The following is a 19,291-nucleotide window of genomic DNA, read 5'->3' as shown; positions in this document are numbered from 1 at the left end:
TGGCCCGGCCCTGTCATCACCTTGTTCTTCTAAAGAGAACCCTGGCCTGGCCTGTGGCCCCTGTCATCACCTTGTTCTAAAGAGAACCCTGGCCTGGCCTGTGGCCCGGCCCTGTCATCACCTTGTTCTTCTAAAGAGAACCCTGGCCTGGCCTGTGGCCCCTGTCATCACCTTGTTCTAAAGAGAACCCTGGCCTGGCCTGTGGCCCGGCCCTGTCATCACCTTGTTCTTCTAAAGAGAACCCTGGCCTGTGGCCCCTGTCATCACCTTCTTCTAAAGAGAACCCTAGCCTGGCCTGTGGCCCCTGTCATCACCTTGTTCTTCTAAAGAGAACCCTAGCCTGGCCTGTGGCCCCTGTCATCACCTTGTTCTTCTAAAGAGAACCCTGGCCTGGCCTGTGGCTCGGCCCTGTCATCACCTTGTTCTTCTAAAGAGAACCCTGGCCTGGCCTGTGGCCCCTGTCATCACCTTGTTCTTCTAAAGAGAACCCTGGCCTGGCCTGTGGCCCCTGTCATCACCCTGTTCTTCTAAAGAGAACCCTGGCCTGGCCTGTGGCCCCTGTCATCACCTTGTTCTTCTAAAGAGAACCCTGGCCTGGCCTGTGGCCCCTGTCATCACCTTCTTCTAAAGAGAACCCTGGCCTGGCCTGTGGCCCCTGTCATCACCTTCTTCTAAAGAGAACCCTGGCCTGGCCTGTGGCCCCTGTCATCACCTTGTTCTTCTAAAGAGAACCCTGGCCTGTGGCCCCTGTCATCACCTTGTTCTTCTAAAGAGAACCCTGGCCTGGCCTGTGGCCCCTGTCATCACCTTGTTCTTCTAAAGAGAACCCTGGCCTGGCCTGTGGCCCCTGTCATCACCTTGTTCTAAAGAGAACCCTGGCCTGGCCTGTGGCCCCTGTCATCACCTTGTTCTAAAGAGAACCCTGGCCTGGCCTGTGGCCCCTGTCATCACCTTGTTCTAAAGAGAACCCTGGCCTGTGGCCCCTGTCATCACCTTGTTCTTCTAAAGAGAACCCTGGCCTGGCCTGTGGCCCCTGTCATCACCCTGTTCTTCTAAAGAGAACCCTGGCCTGGCCTGTGGCCCCTGTCATCACCCTGTTCTTCTAAAGAGAACCCTGGCCTGTGGCCCCTGTCATCACCTTGTTCTAAAGAGAACCCTGCCCTGGCCTGTGGCCCCTGTCATCACCTTGTTCTTCTAAAGAGAACCCTGGCCTGGCCTGTGGCCCCTGTCATCACCTTCTTCTAAAGAGAACCCTGGCCTGGCCTGTGGCCCCTGTCATCACCCTGTTCTTCTCCATATATTCCACTTCTCTCGAATCCTCCCAGGTGGTTGTGAACTCGCCAGTGCTGGAAATAGCAGATTTACAAGCTCACAATGTGCATTTGGAGCATATATCGATCGGCTATTTATAAAAAACATAATCTACATTAACCACTTCAGCTGAAGTGGTTAATGTAGATTATGTTTTGTGGGTTCCCACTGAGAACAGATTACATGGTCCATAGGCTACACCAAATCCTCAGTGTTAATGTATCCATTTGTAAGAGAGTACACGCTCAAGGTAAAATGAATACAGAAGAATCAAGAATCTACTGTGTGTATGAGTAATGCCATGGCTGGAAAATCCCTTAGTCGAAGTATGGGAGGAATCTTGGCTACAATGAAGTACAAATAATGGAATGCCACAGATTGTAAACATGATATCTTGGGCGTTGTGTCAGCATCTCTAAGGTACCAGTACAACAATGGTGATCCACTCACTGTTGAATTGATGAATTGTTACAAACTATATTAGTTTCTCAGGCATATTTATTTTGAAAACATCTATTTATCTCTGTGCTTAAAGGACCACTTCACCACTTTTCAGCCTATCTTCATATTTGGTCCTCACTAATGTTCATGACAAAAGGCAAATCCTGACTGAGTAGATGTTTTGTTTTGTATTTTATCATGGACATTAGTGAGGACCAATAATATGAAGATAGGTTGAAATGTGGTGAAGTGGTCCTTTAAGACCAGACCACTGACTCAAGTTTAAGAGTCACAATGGTTGATCTGTATTATCTCCTTCATTGTTAATCCATCATGGAAATGCAAGTAATGGTACATTCATTTCTCCACCTGTCTATTCATTTTGTTTAAGATAAGAAAAAAAAGATTTTTGACTTCTGACTTCAGACTTCTGCACTGCATTAAAATATTGTACAATAGCCTACAGTAAACCAGTGGTTCTCCCAGGGGTCCCCGCTATGATGTTTAATAGGAACCTAATAGACCCTGTAACGTGAGAGTGTACACATGGACGCTTCCATTTGGTTCTTGTATCGGAGTTATCTGGGGTCCATTAAATTAAAAAAAAACGTTTAAGAACCAGTGAGTGACCACTGCCTGCCTATAGATATTATTGCTTAGTCACACTGATTGACTGAGCTGCGACACCGCCCCCCAGGCCCCCACGTGCACCGATTGGCTGTTTGAGTTTGATTGACTCTCCTCTCGCTCGAACGTCTCCAGTGCAGGGCGGGGCTCGGGGTTTCCAGTGGAACTGAATTAAGGCTTACAACCGGCAGAAGGAAAACTTGCCCCGGTGCGGGTCCATGGAGTGCGCCGGGAATGCTCTGTCCATAGGCGGGGGGAAGACAACCGGACCGGCGTTTATATTTATACCGTATCCTCCTGGAATGTCTGCGCTGTCCCGGTCACTCATTACACAGTAAATCAGTAGATGTGTATTTTGTATCTGTTGGATTTATACATCTGATCTGCGATTTGGTTGGTTGGTAGAAGCAAATTATTCCTTGCTCCTGTCCAGGATGATGTGACAGCCACATCTCAGTGATTGGGGAGCGCCTTTAGAATTGGATTTACCTCGCCTGGCAACGTCCGAGCTGCTTATTTTAAGGGTAAGTTGTGTTATTTTATTAATGATTTGCATCGCCTTCATTGGAATATAAAACGTGAGAGGAGGAGGCTGGAGGCCAGTCGGTCGGTCGGTCCGGCACGAGTCACTCCTCACTCGCGTGCTTTCACTGTCGTAATCAGGCAGGGAGAAATATATCTTTGGTTTATGGTTGGTAGGTTGAATTAAACAGTCAGTTTATCAAGGAGGAAAACCAGCAGGGAACTGAATGGCATTATTTACCGGCATCAATTATGCGACAGGGTGTCAATTAAAGCTACTTATACTGAAGGCTGTTGTAGTCTGGCTGCTGTGTTATAATGTAATTGTAAAACACCTTGTAGTTGAATGTGTCTATATGTTGGTCCACAGGCGTTGGGATGGGAAATCACCTTAAAAGTATCCAGATCTAGCTATTGTGGAGGGGTTTAATAGAAAGAATGTGGTATGATAATTTAGCCAACCTTTCCTGTCTTCCTGAAACCAAGACCTGACTTTTAGCCAACTTGAATGCTCTGTCAGAGGAGAGGACTTTAATTAGTACCTTTATAAGGTTTTGTTGAACCACTAAACAATACAAATGCTTTGGCTGTAGACTGACAGGCAGAGGAACAAATATATACAAATGACTCTAGTCTAAACAATACAATGAAACCTATAGAGGCCAATTACCTAGTAATAACTGATGTAAGTTGTATAATCTTGTTTATTTGTTCTGCCGGGTCTGCCCCCCCCCCCCCCCCCCCCCATGACCATCAATCATAATGATATCATCATCATCATCATCATCAACAACAATGATGCTATTTATGTCTTCTATAGCGAACTGTTTCTCAACATAGGGTCCCATATCCATGCAATTCTGAGCATGTACAAAGAGGGGGGGATGGGGGCTGAACTTAATTATACTGGAACTATGCTCAGTGTTAATTTTACTCAGAGACCTTATTTCATGGGTCCATTTGGTTCCTTTTATTTTGTACAATCTCTGAGTTTTTACTGACCCGTAATTGTCCTTTCGGACCCCTGGTGGTCCACGGACCACCAGGGGTATATTGATTTTGGGGATTTTTATGCCTTTATTAATGATAGGACCGTAGGCTGACAGTGATAGTTGAGAGAGATGGGGAGTGACACGCACTGCAAAGGCGTCAGGATCAGGACTCGAACCCGCACCGCGCTGTCAGGCTACATTGTAGCCTAGGTGCTCTGACCGCTACGCCAGTGATACGTGCCGAGAACCAGTATTCTAGTGTTCAGTCTTGTGGTCCTTTTATTAGTGTGGCAATCAACACTATTGTTTTTGTTGACGTTTTATATAGTAGAGTAGAGTAGACTGTAGAGCAACCCCAAAACGTCTGGTAGAGACACATGATGGCAATGTAATACAATCAAAACATTTGAATGACACGTTGCGGGGCCTTTAACACAGGGTTCATCAATATGTCCACACACGTACACATGTGTCCGTGGAAAGACTTGTCGCCGTCTGTGGCACATTTTTGATTTAGCAACATTATGTTCTTATTTTGATCATACGACCAATTACTGAATGTCATTTGGAGTCCACCAATACAGTGGTTCTCAAACGTTTTATTTTCAAGGACCAACATTACTCTGAGAGTGTACAAATGGAAGCAAATGGACCGTAGGTTCCATTTGGTTCCATTTGTACACTCTCAGAGTTACCGACTTGCAATGGTCAATTTGGACCACCTTCAAGGAACCCTGAATGTCCCTCAACCCACTTTGAGGACCACAGCACGTATTAATTTAGGGCTAGCTCTGTTTCTGGTAATATTTGTAAGTCCATGGCAAAAATATTTTTTGGACAAAAATGTCTACCACAAGTCGGCATGGCGATGAACCCTGCTCTAACGCTATATTACCCTGGGAATTCGTTGGGCCAGAAGGACGGCCACAAAACACAGCTTGCGTCCAGGAAACCGCACTCACCAGAATTAGCACCTTTCTACTTTTATTTTATTCCAGCTAAACTCGTCGTTCAAACCATACCTGGGTTACTCTCAAAATGTGGAATTGAATTTGGAGAGAGATATGGAGAGAACAAATTAAACAAGATACAAAATATGAACAGAGCATGAAAGAGCACAGACTTCTCCTGTTAACCTCTTCACCTTCTGACCCTGGAACAACTTCAAAGAATGTTTTTTCCCTGTCAGAATTGTGGCTTTTATCTCACAGCAATGCCAATGACTCAAAATGTCTCATGACATGCTACACTAAACACCCGTTTCTTTTATTATACTCCAGTATAATAAATGGAGTTATGCTCCAGTTTTTGAGAAAAAGGGTTCTTTCAGTTTCCATCAAAGTGGTATTGTTTAGTATAACTTTGATCTCACTATTGCTCAGCATACGATGTCACCATTTCTATCTACTTGGTCTGTGTCTCAGAGGAGGGTTGTGGACAGTTCATAAACCTGCCTACGAGTGACATCGGAAGGCTGCAGACCTTTTATTGATAAAAGAACAATGGTGTCTATTTGGGGCGCATATGTTGGTCCAACGTACTAACAGTCCGACAACATGTGTGGCCGGTTAAGACTCACAAGTGGCTCCCCAAATGCGTTGCAGGATAAAACTCAACCGTGGCTTCCCTGTGAGGTTAGGGTTAGGTTAGGGTTTTGGGGTAGGGTGTCAGACTAATGCATGTAGGACTCTTAGTACGTCGGACCAAACACATGCATCCGTCTATTTTCAGCGTGATAACTTTTCAGGGCGAAAGTGCTGTAGTTTCTGCTTGGAAACCCAATTTGTGATGTCACTGGTAGGCAGGTTTCTGAACTGTCCACAGAGTGACAGAGACACAGGCACAGAGTGAGTAGATGAGAATTGTGCCATCTTATAATGAGCATTAGTGAGGACCAATTATCTGAAGATCAGGTTGAATATTATACTGTAGGTGAAGTGCTCCTTTAAAGGAGTAGTTCACCCAAAGAATTACATATTTTCTATCAATTCCACACCGCATGAAGTGTGATTGATAGAAAATACTGGTAAGTAATTTTTGGGGTGAACTACTCCTTTAACCTACTTGCATATTGTTGACATCTTAAAGGTCACATGACATTGTTCATTTTGTTACCATACCTGGCCACTCTAAACTGAACTGAGAGGCATTTTGTCTGCAGAGTTATTTTGGCAAACAGAGCATGGCAGCTCATGGCCCACTCTCTTGTGTGCCCAATGCCCCTGAAACATTATCTCACGGAGAGGGATCATGACAGGGGGTGATGTAATCACACCAATAAAGCTAGCGGTATGATGTGAGATGGTGATAGTCATACACACATCATATACTGTCTTTCCAGCTGGACTTAAGAAGGATTATTTCCACTGCGCATACTGTATATGTGTGCAGCTAAATGTTTGTGTACATGTGTGCACACATGTATATGTGATACATACAGTAGATGGAGACCGGCAGTCTTAGAAAAACACACACACACACACACGCGCACGCACACACACACACACACACACACACACACACACACACACACACACACACACACACACACACACACACACACACACACACACACACACACACACACACACACACACACGCACACCAGAGGGGGGTCTGGATCTATCCCTGGTGTAGGCAGGTGGATCAGCTATGCTGGCTGGCTCGTGTTGACTGGATGGTATGTGGGTGTTTCAGGGGACTGCTGAGGGGACACACTGAAGTCATGCCTACATGACTCATGGAGCAGTGTCTGTCTGTCTGTCTGTCTGTCTGTCTGTCTGTCTGTCTGTCTGTCTGTCTGTCTGTCTGTCTGTCTGTCTGTCTGTCTGTCTGTCTTTCTGGCCAAGTTCACAGTCCTGCACACAATTACTTGTTATGGCTAATTTGCAGTATACTATGTTTCACAACAATAATGGCATATTCTCAGCTGAAAAGATGCCAAACATACTGTACTGTCATTTTGGTCGTACGACAGGCTCAAGTGACATGGGATAAATTAAGCCATAGTGTTACGGTGAGTTGCAGAGTTGCAGAGCCGGTCACGTTATCAACCACTTTGCTATGACATATGTCTTTATTTTTAAACTGGTCTTTTTCAGTTCTTACCTTTTCTTTCACAGGCGTATTTGATTTCGAGTCCAACGGCTTGGAGCAAGGACTTTGTATGAGAGCGGTATGTTGATGTTTGTCATACGTGTAACTTAATCACTTCAAGATGGTGTGACTGTGTTCACAAGCAAGGACAGTCGTTTAACCAAGACCGGTCTCTCTTTGTAGAGTCGATGCTCCGGTGACAAGGCAATGCAACCTTTTTCTACAATTACACAAAGTAGTGGTACTGTATGCAAGTTCCTCGGAATTTCCTTCCTGTCAGGAGGAGACCTGTGTGTTTCTTTTTGAAATAGTTGGTTGCTTTCTTCTGTCTCTGTCTGGACAGAGCTGTTTCTGAGTTGTGCCGAAAACCAATGTGCTGAACAGTTCCATGTGTGCACTGCAGAGTGCAGACCACATGCTCCTCTAGATCAGCCACGGCTGCTTCTGCATCAAACACCAGTGTATCACATGCAACATTTTGAAAATGAGAATTAGGCCTGGGATGACCTGTCGTTCGCCATTCTATCGTCCTGCATATCATTTTGCTACAACTGTATAATAACTATGTTTACACAACATTTCACTACAGTCAGTAAGTTGTCAACATTTATCCTATAATATTTTTGGAATGTAATTGCATTTAAATTATTCAACATATTCATTAGTGTTTATATGGGCCTATGGTGATAAGGCTGTTATAAATAGACGGTAACCTTTCAAACTTCTTTGGTATCATTCATTGACGGCAGTGACAGATTAAGTGTAAAACTCCTCCACGGCTAAGATTCCAGTCGGTGTGTGTAGTCGTAAATCTAGGGCAAGGCAACAGTATCTCCTGCAGTCGAACATGCTAACCAACTTGTTCTGCTGCTCCAGAGACAATACGCGTGCTATGCCTGCTAAGTAGATCAGTTACAGCTGTTCCTACAACTGAAGACAACAAGGCTGCGCCTCTAAAGCATGTCAGGTATGACTTCACAGAGAGGAGTACAGTGATGCGAATGAGCGTTCAACCTCTGTTTCATTTTGGGTTGGGTTGATTGCTCAATCGGTATTACGCTCGACTTTGATGTGGCCGGAGTCGAGGGTTTTCACTGAGCTGTCAATTGTGGGAAAAGTGTTTTTTCCATGTCAACTGGAAATTACATGACAATGTCATTTCACAATGTTTTGAATGTCTGCAGCACGTTTTTAAATGCGCAAAGCAAGCAAACGCACACAATGAACTTGAAAATTCTGAAACTGTTACAAAAGTATTCCCACTGGCGCATTATTTTGTACTTAAGAATTGAATGACTTTAATTAACATTAATTATGAATGTATGTTGGTTTTTAAATTTGCATCTCTGTTTCATTGCTGTTTGCAAACCATTACGCGTTGCATGGTTTCAAAGTGCTTCCTCCCATGGCCTAATTGTTTGACTCAAAGTGGTTACTGCCTCTCCCATGGTCTGTTAAGGTGGCACGCTGGCGCTGCAGAGGCAGCCATGACAGCAAAAATCACTTGTGATGTAATGCTGTAATGCAGCAGTATAGTGTGGGGCTATTTCAGGTCTACTTCTGGTCTCCTGCACCCCAATCTGTCAGCGAGCCATTCCACTCATCTCTCAGTCAGCACCTCATCTGTCAAGAGGGAGCTTAGGTCACGTGTATTGAAGAAGGAATCCCAAAACTTTGATTCATGTAATACCTTGAAATTCCCTTTATTCTGTTGGCTAACATGACTTGTTTTTGCTTGTTGTACGTGTAGCGCAGTGCAGATAAACTTGGACTTTCTTGACTACAGCCCAACTCGGAAAAGACAATATCATAACTTGTTGCTTAAACATTACTGAAATGCCTGTATACCAAAAATTCATAATAAACAGATGTTTTAAAAAAAACGATGTTATGATATCCAAAATCCCAGATGATATCTATTATCACGCTATCAATATAACATTGATATATTGTCTGATGCCTGCTTCCTCTCCATGTTCTTCCAGTGGCGTTGGTGCAGCTTCTGTCTGTAGCTTCTGTCTGTGCAGTCTCATCCACTGCTGCAGGTCTACTGTAACTGTGTACAACCATTTTCATTTTGCTGTTCTGAGTTTATTTGACAGTCTGCCAAACTGTTCTGTCTCTGTAGCCTTAATTTCACTGTGACCCATAAAGACAGTGCACAGTCTGGATGTGACTCGCACATTACATGTTGGTTTACCTGGGAACTTTGAAGAAAGGATTGTGGGTCACTGGCGCCTAGCCAATGGAGCCAGGTTGAGCGCGTGCTCCCGCTGCCAACCATTGCCCGTTTCCCCCCTCCCTCCCCCCTATAAGGTACGCCCAAATATGGAGTGTGTTGTCTAACCTCAATGTGCCGTCATGGCATCAGGCGCAAACAAATCAGTCGGCTCTATGTATATGGGCAAAAAAGGGGGCATGCCCTTGTGTTGTGACACGAAAACAAGCCCATGGCCAATATTGATTACCATACTGTACAAGGAAATCCATTCCTGACATCATCAATCTTCACCTGACATCATCAACGGCTGGTATAGAAGCAACTAGTCAGTTTCCATTCAGAAGTTGACTGTAAGTGGCATAAATCAGCTTCATTTGAGGATTGTCCCTCTTCAAGGCAGCTGAGAGCCATCTCGGGGCTGCCAAAAGGTGGCAGCAGTACGTGGAAGCAGTAAGGGTCAGCTTGTTTGAACCATGAATCAGTATACATGAATCCCAACAAGCCTGTGTCCTTCACTGTGTCCTTTATGGAAACCAGTGAAGTGACTCTAGTCGTAGAAGGAGACACATTGCCAGGTGAGGTAATTGCTGTGGTGGGCAGCTCTGAAGCCCTTGGTAACTGGTCACATCAAAGAGCTGTGACTTTACAGCCAACTGATGGAGGCACTACATGGAGTACGACGATCACCTTGCCCAAAGGAGCTGTGTCAAATTATCGGTATTTCAAGGGCTTCTTCCTGAATTCAAAGAGTGCAGGCTGTAATGTGATAGTGAATAAGTGGGAGACCCATCAGCAGCCCCGCACCCTGTGCCCTACAGAGTCACACCTGAATGTTGACGACGGCAAGTTTGGAGTTCACAATGGTGAAAATCCATGTATAGACTCTGGGTGGCTGACATGCCAGACAGAGATTCGTCTGCGGCTGCACGATTCCAAGAAATCTCCAGTATCCATCACCAAGAAGAAGTACAAAAAGTCTCGCTTCAGGATCAAGCTAAAGTGGGAGGGCATTGAAGAGGAGGGGGAGGAAGATGAGGAAGAGGAGCCGCTCAGCCCTCCATCGTGGCAGAAAATCACCACCACCCTAGAGACCAGCAGCATCAGTAAGAAAGATTACAAGCCTCGCCACAACCAGCCAGAGTGTGGCTATGCCCTGGAGCCTTCCCAGTGGTTGGAGTACAGCATCCAAACCATGAACCCAGACAACCTGGATATCACCTTTGAGTTCTTTGAGGAGGAAATGGGTGAACATGTGGTCCAGGGGGACACCCACCCAGGACATGTGGGCACAGCCTGCTGCCTCTCCTCTAGCTTCCTAGAGAGTGGCAAGGACGTTGGAGTGGTCACGCTTCCTATCATGGGACGAAATTCCACTCAAAAACAAAACATTGGGAAAGTCAGAGTGGACTACCTTGTAATTCGGCCTATCCAGGGCCTGCAGTGTGACATGAGCAGCTCCTTCACTAAATACTTGAAGAAAAGCAGCACCCTGCATGTTGGCCACAGAGGAGCTGGCAGAACACGTGCAGCCGAGCACCACAAAGTCAGGGAGAACACCATAGCCTCGTTCAAACGTGCTGCTGAACATGGTGCTGCCTTTGTGGAGTTTGATGTTCACCTCTCCAAGGATTCCATCCCTGTTATTTACCATGACCTGACCTGCTGTATTTCCACCAAGAAGAAAAATGACAAGACTTCTCTGCAGCTGCTCGAGATGGCAGTAAAAGAGCTGACCTTTGATCAGCTACAACTTTTGAAGCTGGTTCATGCCACTGCCATCACAGTTAATGATCATAAAGATCACGATGAAGATGATGAAGATGAAGTTGATGAATATCAGCCCTTCCCCTCGCTCTCACAGATCTTCCAAGCTGTCCCCGAGCATGTAGGCTTCAACATTGAATTCAAGTGGATCTGCCAGAGGAAGGACGAATCCTGGGACAGCAATGTGTCATCGTACTTCAACATGAACACCTTTCTGGACATCATCTTGTCATGTGTTCTGCAGAATGCAGGCAAGAGACAAATAGTTTTCTCCTGCTTCAACCCAGATGTCTGCATCATGGTGCGCCAGAAGCAGAACAGATATCCCATTCTCTTCCTGACCCAGGGCGTCACAGACAGCTACCCAGAGATGATGGACGTCCGCTGCCAAGACACCCACATTGCCATGAGCTTTGCACAGAGCGAGAACATCTTGGGTATCTGCACCCACACCGAGGATCTCTTGAGGAACCTTGACTACATCAGTGAGGCCCAGGTGAAAGGCCTGGTGGTGTTCTGCTGGGGAGAGCACAACAATGACCATGAGACCAGGAAGACGCTGAGAGAGAAGGGTATCGATGGGCTTATTTATGATACGATCTGTGAGGACCTGGGGGAGCAATCCAACATCTTTAAAGTAGAGGAAGAGCACTCCCTGCAGGAGGTTATCACAGAGATCACAGAGGTGATCTCAGAGGTGATGATCACACCCGCTCCTTCTACACCTCACCCAGTTCAAAATGACCATGACTCTGAGCAGTCGACAGCAGTCAGTCTGACATGAGCAGTCGGCCACATCGAAACATTGATCATTCATTCCGTTCCTAGGTGGAAGGTATTGAAAGTGCATCAAATCGTCAATGTATGCAATTTCAAACTCATCCTTACTTGCCAATGCATGCATCGGTCTGCTGGCTTAGTCGAGGAAAGGTCCTCTATTGCTTTATGGAACATCATAAGAGAAGGGCTGACGTGATTTGCTAGTGCCCCTGGAAGAGACCTGGAGGTTACAGATGGAACGTGTCATTTGAATTCGCTCAGTGGTTTCTGATCTAGCCAGTAGCCACGTCTGAGAGCATTGACACATCTGGATGTCTGTCCCGTGTTCTGATCCTGCTTTGGATCTGAAAGGACTTGTGAAAAGAATGCAGAATCAAGAGTTGTCACTTAGAACTCTGCCAATTAAGTTCACACACAGATTGTGTTTTTTTTTAATACTCAAATGAGATTTGTTTTCAGTTTGACAAACGTTTTTGTGTTTTTTTTTTCCCCAGCAAAAATATTTTCATATTCAATGATTTATATTTTTAATATTAGCAATGCAAATCCCTCCGAATGGATTATGATTTGTATATTTCATATTTCTCTGGAAAAGCATAAAATAACATATTAAACATCCGTATATTGCTGATATTGTGGGTAAAATGTAGGATAGGCAATTTATAAGCTCTGAAGAATTTCACCTCCTTTGCACCTTTAAACGTGTGATGTGACAAATATACTTAAAGTTGGGCTTCAGCCTATTCCTTTTTCGCCCACTGATCATGTGAAATGGATTGGCCAAAGCATGTAATGATGATGTATGATGTGTTGACACAGTTTGTCAAGTGCTGTCCTTCATAGTTTATGACAAAATAAACCAATCATTCATTAATTCTAGAATGCAGTAACATGGTCTGGACCGATAATAATTAACTTAATGCAGACATCGGGCCTGGCCTGTTTTTATGGCGTGGCTAGCCGTCTATTGACAGTGTGTGTTTGTGTGTTTGTGTGTGTGTGTGTGCGTGTGTGTGTGCGTGTGCGTGTGCCTGTGCGTGTGTGTGTGCACGTGCGTGCGTGCGTGCGTCCGGAGATAATCTCGCAAACCGCTGGACCGATCAGCGCCAAACCTTGTGCAAGCTACTAACTAGTAGCCCTCGGAATGTTTTATACTTTACATTTTATCATGGAAGTGAATACGGTTATGATGGCACTGCAATGATGATGGTACTGACAAAGTGGAGCCAAACAAACCCAAGATCTGATATGTGGAGTCATTGCTGATCTTACTGAAATAAGGGATCTTGCCTTGCAAAAGACGACACCGGAAGGCGTGTGAAGTGAGGGTCGCTCTAATCATTGTACATCAACATCAAGAATGGTGGTCCCTATTGGCCAAGGGTTCCCACCGACATACCCAGCCGATTTGCTGGGACACATATGACGTAAATTCTCCATCCATTGTCAATGGCATTTAATGTTTGTGTTCAGACAACACAAACATTAAACACTATAGCTGTTTATAGAAGGGGCTAGCGCCCCTCAAAAAATGTTTCTGTAAACATTTAGATTCTAATTCCTTTTTACACCTCTTGAAAACAAGGCATGCAGCAGTGAGGCGTGAGGCCAAGTGAGGCGAAAGCCAGTCGCGTGGTTCAATGGCTGCGCTCACTGATACTTGGAATCAAATATAATCTAATAATAATTTAAAATTTGTATGTAGTACTTGACAATCAAAGTAAATTAGACTACGTCGACATTGAGTCGAATGTTAATTTAAAAATCACACCCGTGTGAACTGAGTGGTGTAAGGTTTTATATAGCATGATCAGCTGTGGTCTGACGTAATGTCTGACGTAATGAAATCATTATTATTATATAAGGTAAGGTATTATATAGCCTGATCAGCTCTGATCTGACGTAATGAAATCACACCCGGATGTGATTTCACAACTGGCCTTTTTTGTGCAGAAAAAATGACCATGGTTGCTACGGTCATCCAGTTCACCCGGGTGTGATTTAATTACGTCAGAAATTATTTTGAACATAGCAACCATGCTCATTTTTTTCTGCACACAAAAGCCAGTTGTAGGAGTGGTTTACACCACTCAAAAATGTTAAACATTGCACATAGTTAATAGCCTACTTGACAAATGAAATGATGTCAAACTACAATAAAGTATCTTGACTATCTATCTTGACGGTTTGCTGCTTCTATCTTCATTTCATATTGGTAATCGTTTCTTATTTCTTTTAAACCCCTGTTATGAGCATACTACTCATGCTTCTTAACGAGTGGAAGGGCCTCATAAAAGAAAGTAAAAACCAGTATTGATTCTCGGTAAAGTTCACAGATCAACTCTCAGGATGGGGCTCAGCCCAAGATACTAAATTCTGATTGAACTAAATAAAATGATTAAACTTCACACTGCCCTCTGAGTCCCTGGTAGTTAATTTCTAGTAATAAATGCGATATAATATATATCCTATTTTAATGGGGGTTATGAAATGTTCTAGGTTCTAATAATTACTTGCGCAAGCAGAGCGCGCAAGTAATAGTTTTCGTCCAGTGCTTCGATGCGTATGTCGCCGTTTGATGCGTATGCGCCGTGCCAGCGTATGACGTAATGACTACTTGTGCTTGGGCATTAGGGGGCATTACCTTTAATCATCCCGACACTAAAACATATCGTCATTACGTCACCATCGAAAACCATTTACACCCTGGCATTGGGTCCTTTAATCCACATCTTTATTACGTTACATTACATTGAGAGCTAGTTATATACCAGTTATACCCTGACGTCATATGCTGCTACGATACATACGCATCAAACGGGCATACGCAAAGTAACCACAGTATACCGCTAATCAACTTACAAATTACATATACATATACATAGAGGCATTTCCTTTAATCCACCCGACACTGAAACTTTTACCATACTTCACAATAGGCCTACTACTTTTTTACCTCCAATAACTAGGTACGTAGCAAATAGCTAAACCTAATAATTCGATATTTCAAACGTTCTTTCACAGAGAAGCTGAGATTTGACAGTTTGTACTTAGCGGTCGACAGTACTTGCGCGCTCTGCTTGCGCACTAGTAGGCCATTTATGGCCTACTTGTGTGCAACAAGCAAGTAGGCACTCGACAGAGTGCAGTTCTAGTTTGGGTTTATTGTTACTGGGTGTTTTGTGGTCCCATAGGTTGTGTTAGCTCTGAGATGGTGTTTGAGACTGGTTAACCCCACGGCACAACTCATTTTCAGCACTGTGGAAATGCAGTCTTTTCCCAGATGGCCAGTGCTTGGAAAATCAGCAATATTCTTGCACTTTGATCTTACCCTTTGCCAGTGTGTAGTAGTAACTTTGGGAGGGCGTGTCCACAGATAACCCAATAAACTATCATGTGTCTCCAGAATGGCACCATGGGAAAATAATTGTTTTTAACCCATTTTGGGTGGGAACCCCTTTTGGTGTTTAAGCTTTATTTTATACTTTAGCTATTGAGGAATAGCAGATCTACAAGCTCATAGCGTGGCACCGAGTGCCGCGCTATGTGCTTGTAGGTCTGCCATTTTAGAAAAATCGTGAACGTTTTTAACTCAAAATGGGTTAAGTAGTTATTTTTTGTTGTTGCATGAAAGGTACGCAGTCCCACCACACCTGGCTAAAATCTCAACCGAGATTGTTTGCATTAAGGCTCCGAAAGTCTGAATGTCTTGTCCTCTTGCACATTTCATATCATGCCTCAAGAAGAATTGCATCTGAACCCCAGCATCCCTATTGTGGGTGAAACATTCACCAAAGAATAGCAGATCGCAACACGGTGTAACGCATTGTGAGCTTGTAGATCTGCTGTTTTTGGCAGAGATTTGGTGTAGACGGAAAAAAGTGGTACAGATGCAACTCTGGTCCATTTCACTATGACTAGAGGGTTTAAATGGGAGAACAAAGTTAACCCTAGTCATCCAGTTCAGTTTTTGCTATTTTTGCATGGTGAGATTTTTCATGTGGATCACACACTGGTTATACTTTCTCTCACATGAACATCATGTCTGTATTGTGACGTACAGTATTAGTTTCTACTCTCACGGCACGGATCTCTCTTGTTCTACACACACTGTATAGTACTGTACTCTTTCTCAGGTCGGTCTCAGGCCAGAGAGCCATGTCTAGGAACACCCTGCCTGACACAATATCCTGGGACCGTTACAGTGTGTGTATGAGATTGCAGTTTTAAATAGGATAGCGTCCCCCTCCACTCCAGCTCCCCTGCTATCTTTGGCACCGCCAGCCGGCATGCCCAGGGGGCTGCGAATCCTCATTGTGTATGCCCGAGTGCTAAAACCCAAGTCGACTGTTCCCTGAATGGAATTGCACATGCAGTTATATCTGGGCCGTCTCAGCGGTCCCACCAACGTCACATACCACGAGCCCAACTCACTCTTAACAGCTTTTCCCAGAAATGAGGGTGTGTTTTGGAAGTCTTCTCTGACTTGGCCTTTGCTGGCTCTTTTTTTTTTCTTCCTTTTTTTTTTCTCGGTATACATATTTCTACACATCAAATGGGTCATCTTTTTCACGCGGAGAATTGATGAGTGCACTTACATTGTTGCCGTGACTGGGATGTGCTATGCTGCTGTTACAGTATTTGTAATGTTCAAATATGTGTGTTGTGAGGGATCACCATTCCTTGTTTCTTTATATTTAATCAAGCATATTTAAATGTTCTTAAAGTTTTTGATGTACAGTAGTAGATTTCAGCTCATCTATTTTGTACCATTTAGTGAAGGGATTGAAGTGGCTTTAAAAACCCTACTGTAGTGAAATAGCAAATTTACAAACTGTATGAGCTAGTAGATTTTCACAGAATGTGCAGCTATTATTGCCATATGTCTACCCTGTTATTGTTCATCTATTGTCACCTATTATGACATGTCCAGAATAGGAACACTAGGGTTGATGTGGTTAAACCCGCATTTTAACAAGCACCTGACTCTTTTAAGTCTGTTCTTTAGAGTGAATCAGCCCTCCTGTCTTTGTGTGCTGCTTCTGCTGCTCCGCAGAGCCAATGCCAACTTTCCCTTCCATTTGCCAGCTGACAAAAGCTCGGCATTGCCCCGCGCCAGGGAAAATGATGTAAAGCCTCACTCAGGCTGCCCAGATAATCACACCCACCTCGTGCAGTAGCCAAGACATCAATAATGGCAGTGTAATATCGGGCGAAACATAAGCACGGCATGCAGGGAACACAAACCTATTGAACAGTTAGTACGCCTAGTGGTTCCCTCGCTCACTGCAGGGACGTGACTCACATTCGGATTCACTTCACTCATTATGTGTCCACTAAGTCCTTACAGCCAGTATGTTTCCCTTTCGGCCATAGTTAGACCTTCATTTGAGAGTGTTTATTTAGATTGTCAAACCGTTTATAGAGTGAGGAAGTGTCCTCGTGTGTCTGCGCACTGCTTGACCAGTGGGAGCAACACTAAATTTATTTCCATGGACAGGCTGTGTGTGTTTTCGTAAGTTAAATCAGGGGAGTGAAGAAGAGGCCTCCCCCACACTGGCCCTGTGAATGTCCCAAGGGCGCCGCCGCAGCCTTCCCAGTCTTCCTGGCCTTCCTGTGCCTTTGTCGGGACTTTTCCACAGAGCTCTCAGTCTCGGCACAGCTGGCTACAGCATGGTTTCATTCCTCCTCGTTGTACTCTCTCTCGCTCTCTCTCTCCTTGATCTACAGGGACCCTGGCCTCACCTCCGGGGGGCGTTCCCCTCAGGTTACGCTTGCTTCCTGACTGTAACCTTTATCAGAGCAGAATGTATGTCTCTTGCTAACCAGCGAGCGAGTACAGGCGGTGAGCGTGCCTTCAACTGTTCTTTTGAGGGACGATCAGCGAGTGGGCGGCAAGTCAAGGACACCGAAATGAAACACATGGCCCAAACGAGGCTCTGGTTATTTTACTGGCTAAACAGAGATGGTTCCCATAGTACATTGTACTGGATGACTATCTTCTACTCTTTGTGCTCTACGATACACATTGTAAATATTACATGAAATAAAAGTGAAAAACCTTTGACACAAGCTATCATTATTATATCCTCCCTGTTGGCTAGGAGGAGAATAGTATCGTTATAAGGCTATTCAAGATGCTCCTTCAATGGATACACATTTGCCGAAAGGCACTTACATACACTGCTATAACTGCTTTTCAGCGCATAGTAGTTCTCAATTGTGTTTTACACAAGGACAGACATTTGACCCCATCTATGACATCACGACCTAAACATATTGGATAACGTAATGTATGTATACGACTCTAGCTGTTGTTCTTTGTCCACAATCTGTGCTAGAATGCCTTGTGTCACTCTGCTGTGTCCCATCCATCCCAGAATGCCTTGTGTCACTCTGCTGTGTCCCATCCATCCCAGAAGTTGACAATGAAAGGGAGCATAGTTTAAATGGTTAATTGTGCACATTCCATAGCAGTCAGCAAGCTTGGCCTGAGGGTGTATAGTGGAAAGTGTATGTGGGATTGTGTACACAGGTAGTCTGGGAGACATGGTGATGGGCACAGCACATATTCTAGGTGTGAGTAAGCACCTCTGTTTGTCATGTTGGTTTGTGCTAAATGCCAAAGAATACATTAGAGTTGATTTTCATGATGTCTATCTGTCACTACTGTTCCTCTTTCATCCAGCCATTTGCATGGATACAAAAGTTGTGTGTGTGTGTGTGTGTGTGTGTGTGTGTGCGCGTGTGTGCGTGTGTGCGTGCGTGCGTGCGTGCGTGCGTGCGTGCGCAGCACTCAGATTTCTTGTGCGCATTGCCACAGGACTAATATACAAGCGCACAATTATTTTTGTATTGTGACATATACTTTATTTTAAATATTTTACTTGTACTTTAATGGAAGTCAATGGGGCTTAGATTGCCTAAATTTGGGCATGGATGGCATACATAATGACGCCAACAGATCAAAATACTTCCAGATGGGTATCCGTGTGCGGTGCGGATAATTATATATGGGGGTCCTTGACATTAAAATGTTTGAGAATCAGGGATTTAAACAACATTAGGAAGCAAGCCCAAATAAGCAACTAGACTTTAGCAACAAGACCAAAAAACCCACAACTACCAATATTTACAAGCAAAGCCACTTTACAGAAAAACAAGCAGGAACATAACTGTAGGCTTATGCAACAGCATCCAAAACCACATCCTCCTACCCCGTGCATCATGGAGCATTATGACCTCACAATGCCTCCTACCCCGTGCATCATGGAGCATTATGACCTCACAATGCCTCCTACCCTGTGCATCATGGAGCATTTTGACCTCACAATGCCAGTGAGAGAATTGTGCTGTTACATGATGACATAGAGCAGTGGTTTTCAACCCTTTTTATATCAAGGACGGGTCCATTATTTATTCAGCATTTGAGCCACGGACCACCATTTGACGAGATTAAAGACCAGTTTTCAGTAAAGAGGTAATCACCGAAACGGTGGTTAGTAAAAACAGAGAGATGTGTTGTGTGAGCGGTGAC

The 19,291-nt window shown here is 44.4% G+C and overlaps 2 protein-coding genes across 3 annotated transcripts in view; both read left to right on the top strand.

The window, feature by feature from the left end:
• The first annotated feature begins 2,595 nt into the window (after positions 1–2,595).
• Positions 2,596–19,291, top strand: part of rhbdf1a (rhomboid 5 homolog 1a) — a 68,239-nt gene continuing 51,543 nt past the window's right edge. For both annotated transcript variants that reach the window (XM_079520994.1, XM_079520993.1), the window contains exon 1: positions 2,596–2,903. The gene's annotated coding sequence lies outside the window, so the exon portion shown is untranslated. The remainder of the gene's footprint in view (positions 2,904–19,291) is intronic.
• Positions 9,734–11,758, top strand: LOC306937116 (glycerophosphocholine phosphodiesterase GPCPD1-like; the record flags this gene model as incomplete). The annotated part of the gene is made up of 1 exon (XM_079520783.1): positions 9,734–11,758. Exon 1 carries the CDS (start codon positions 9,737–9,739, stop codon positions 11,756–11,758), a length of 2,022 nt encoding a protein of 673 aa, XP_079376909.1. The 5' UTR covers positions 9,734–9,736.

The sequence above is a fragment of the Electrona antarctica genome, assembly GCF_951216825.1.
Source record: "Electrona antarctica genome assembly, chromosome: 14".
Classification (NCBI taxonomy): Eukaryota; Metazoa; Chordata; class Actinopteri; order Myctophiformes; family Myctophidae; genus Electrona; species Electrona antarctica.
Note: the sequence above shows the minus strand (reverse complement) of the source record. Positions and strands in the feature narration are given on the sequence as shown.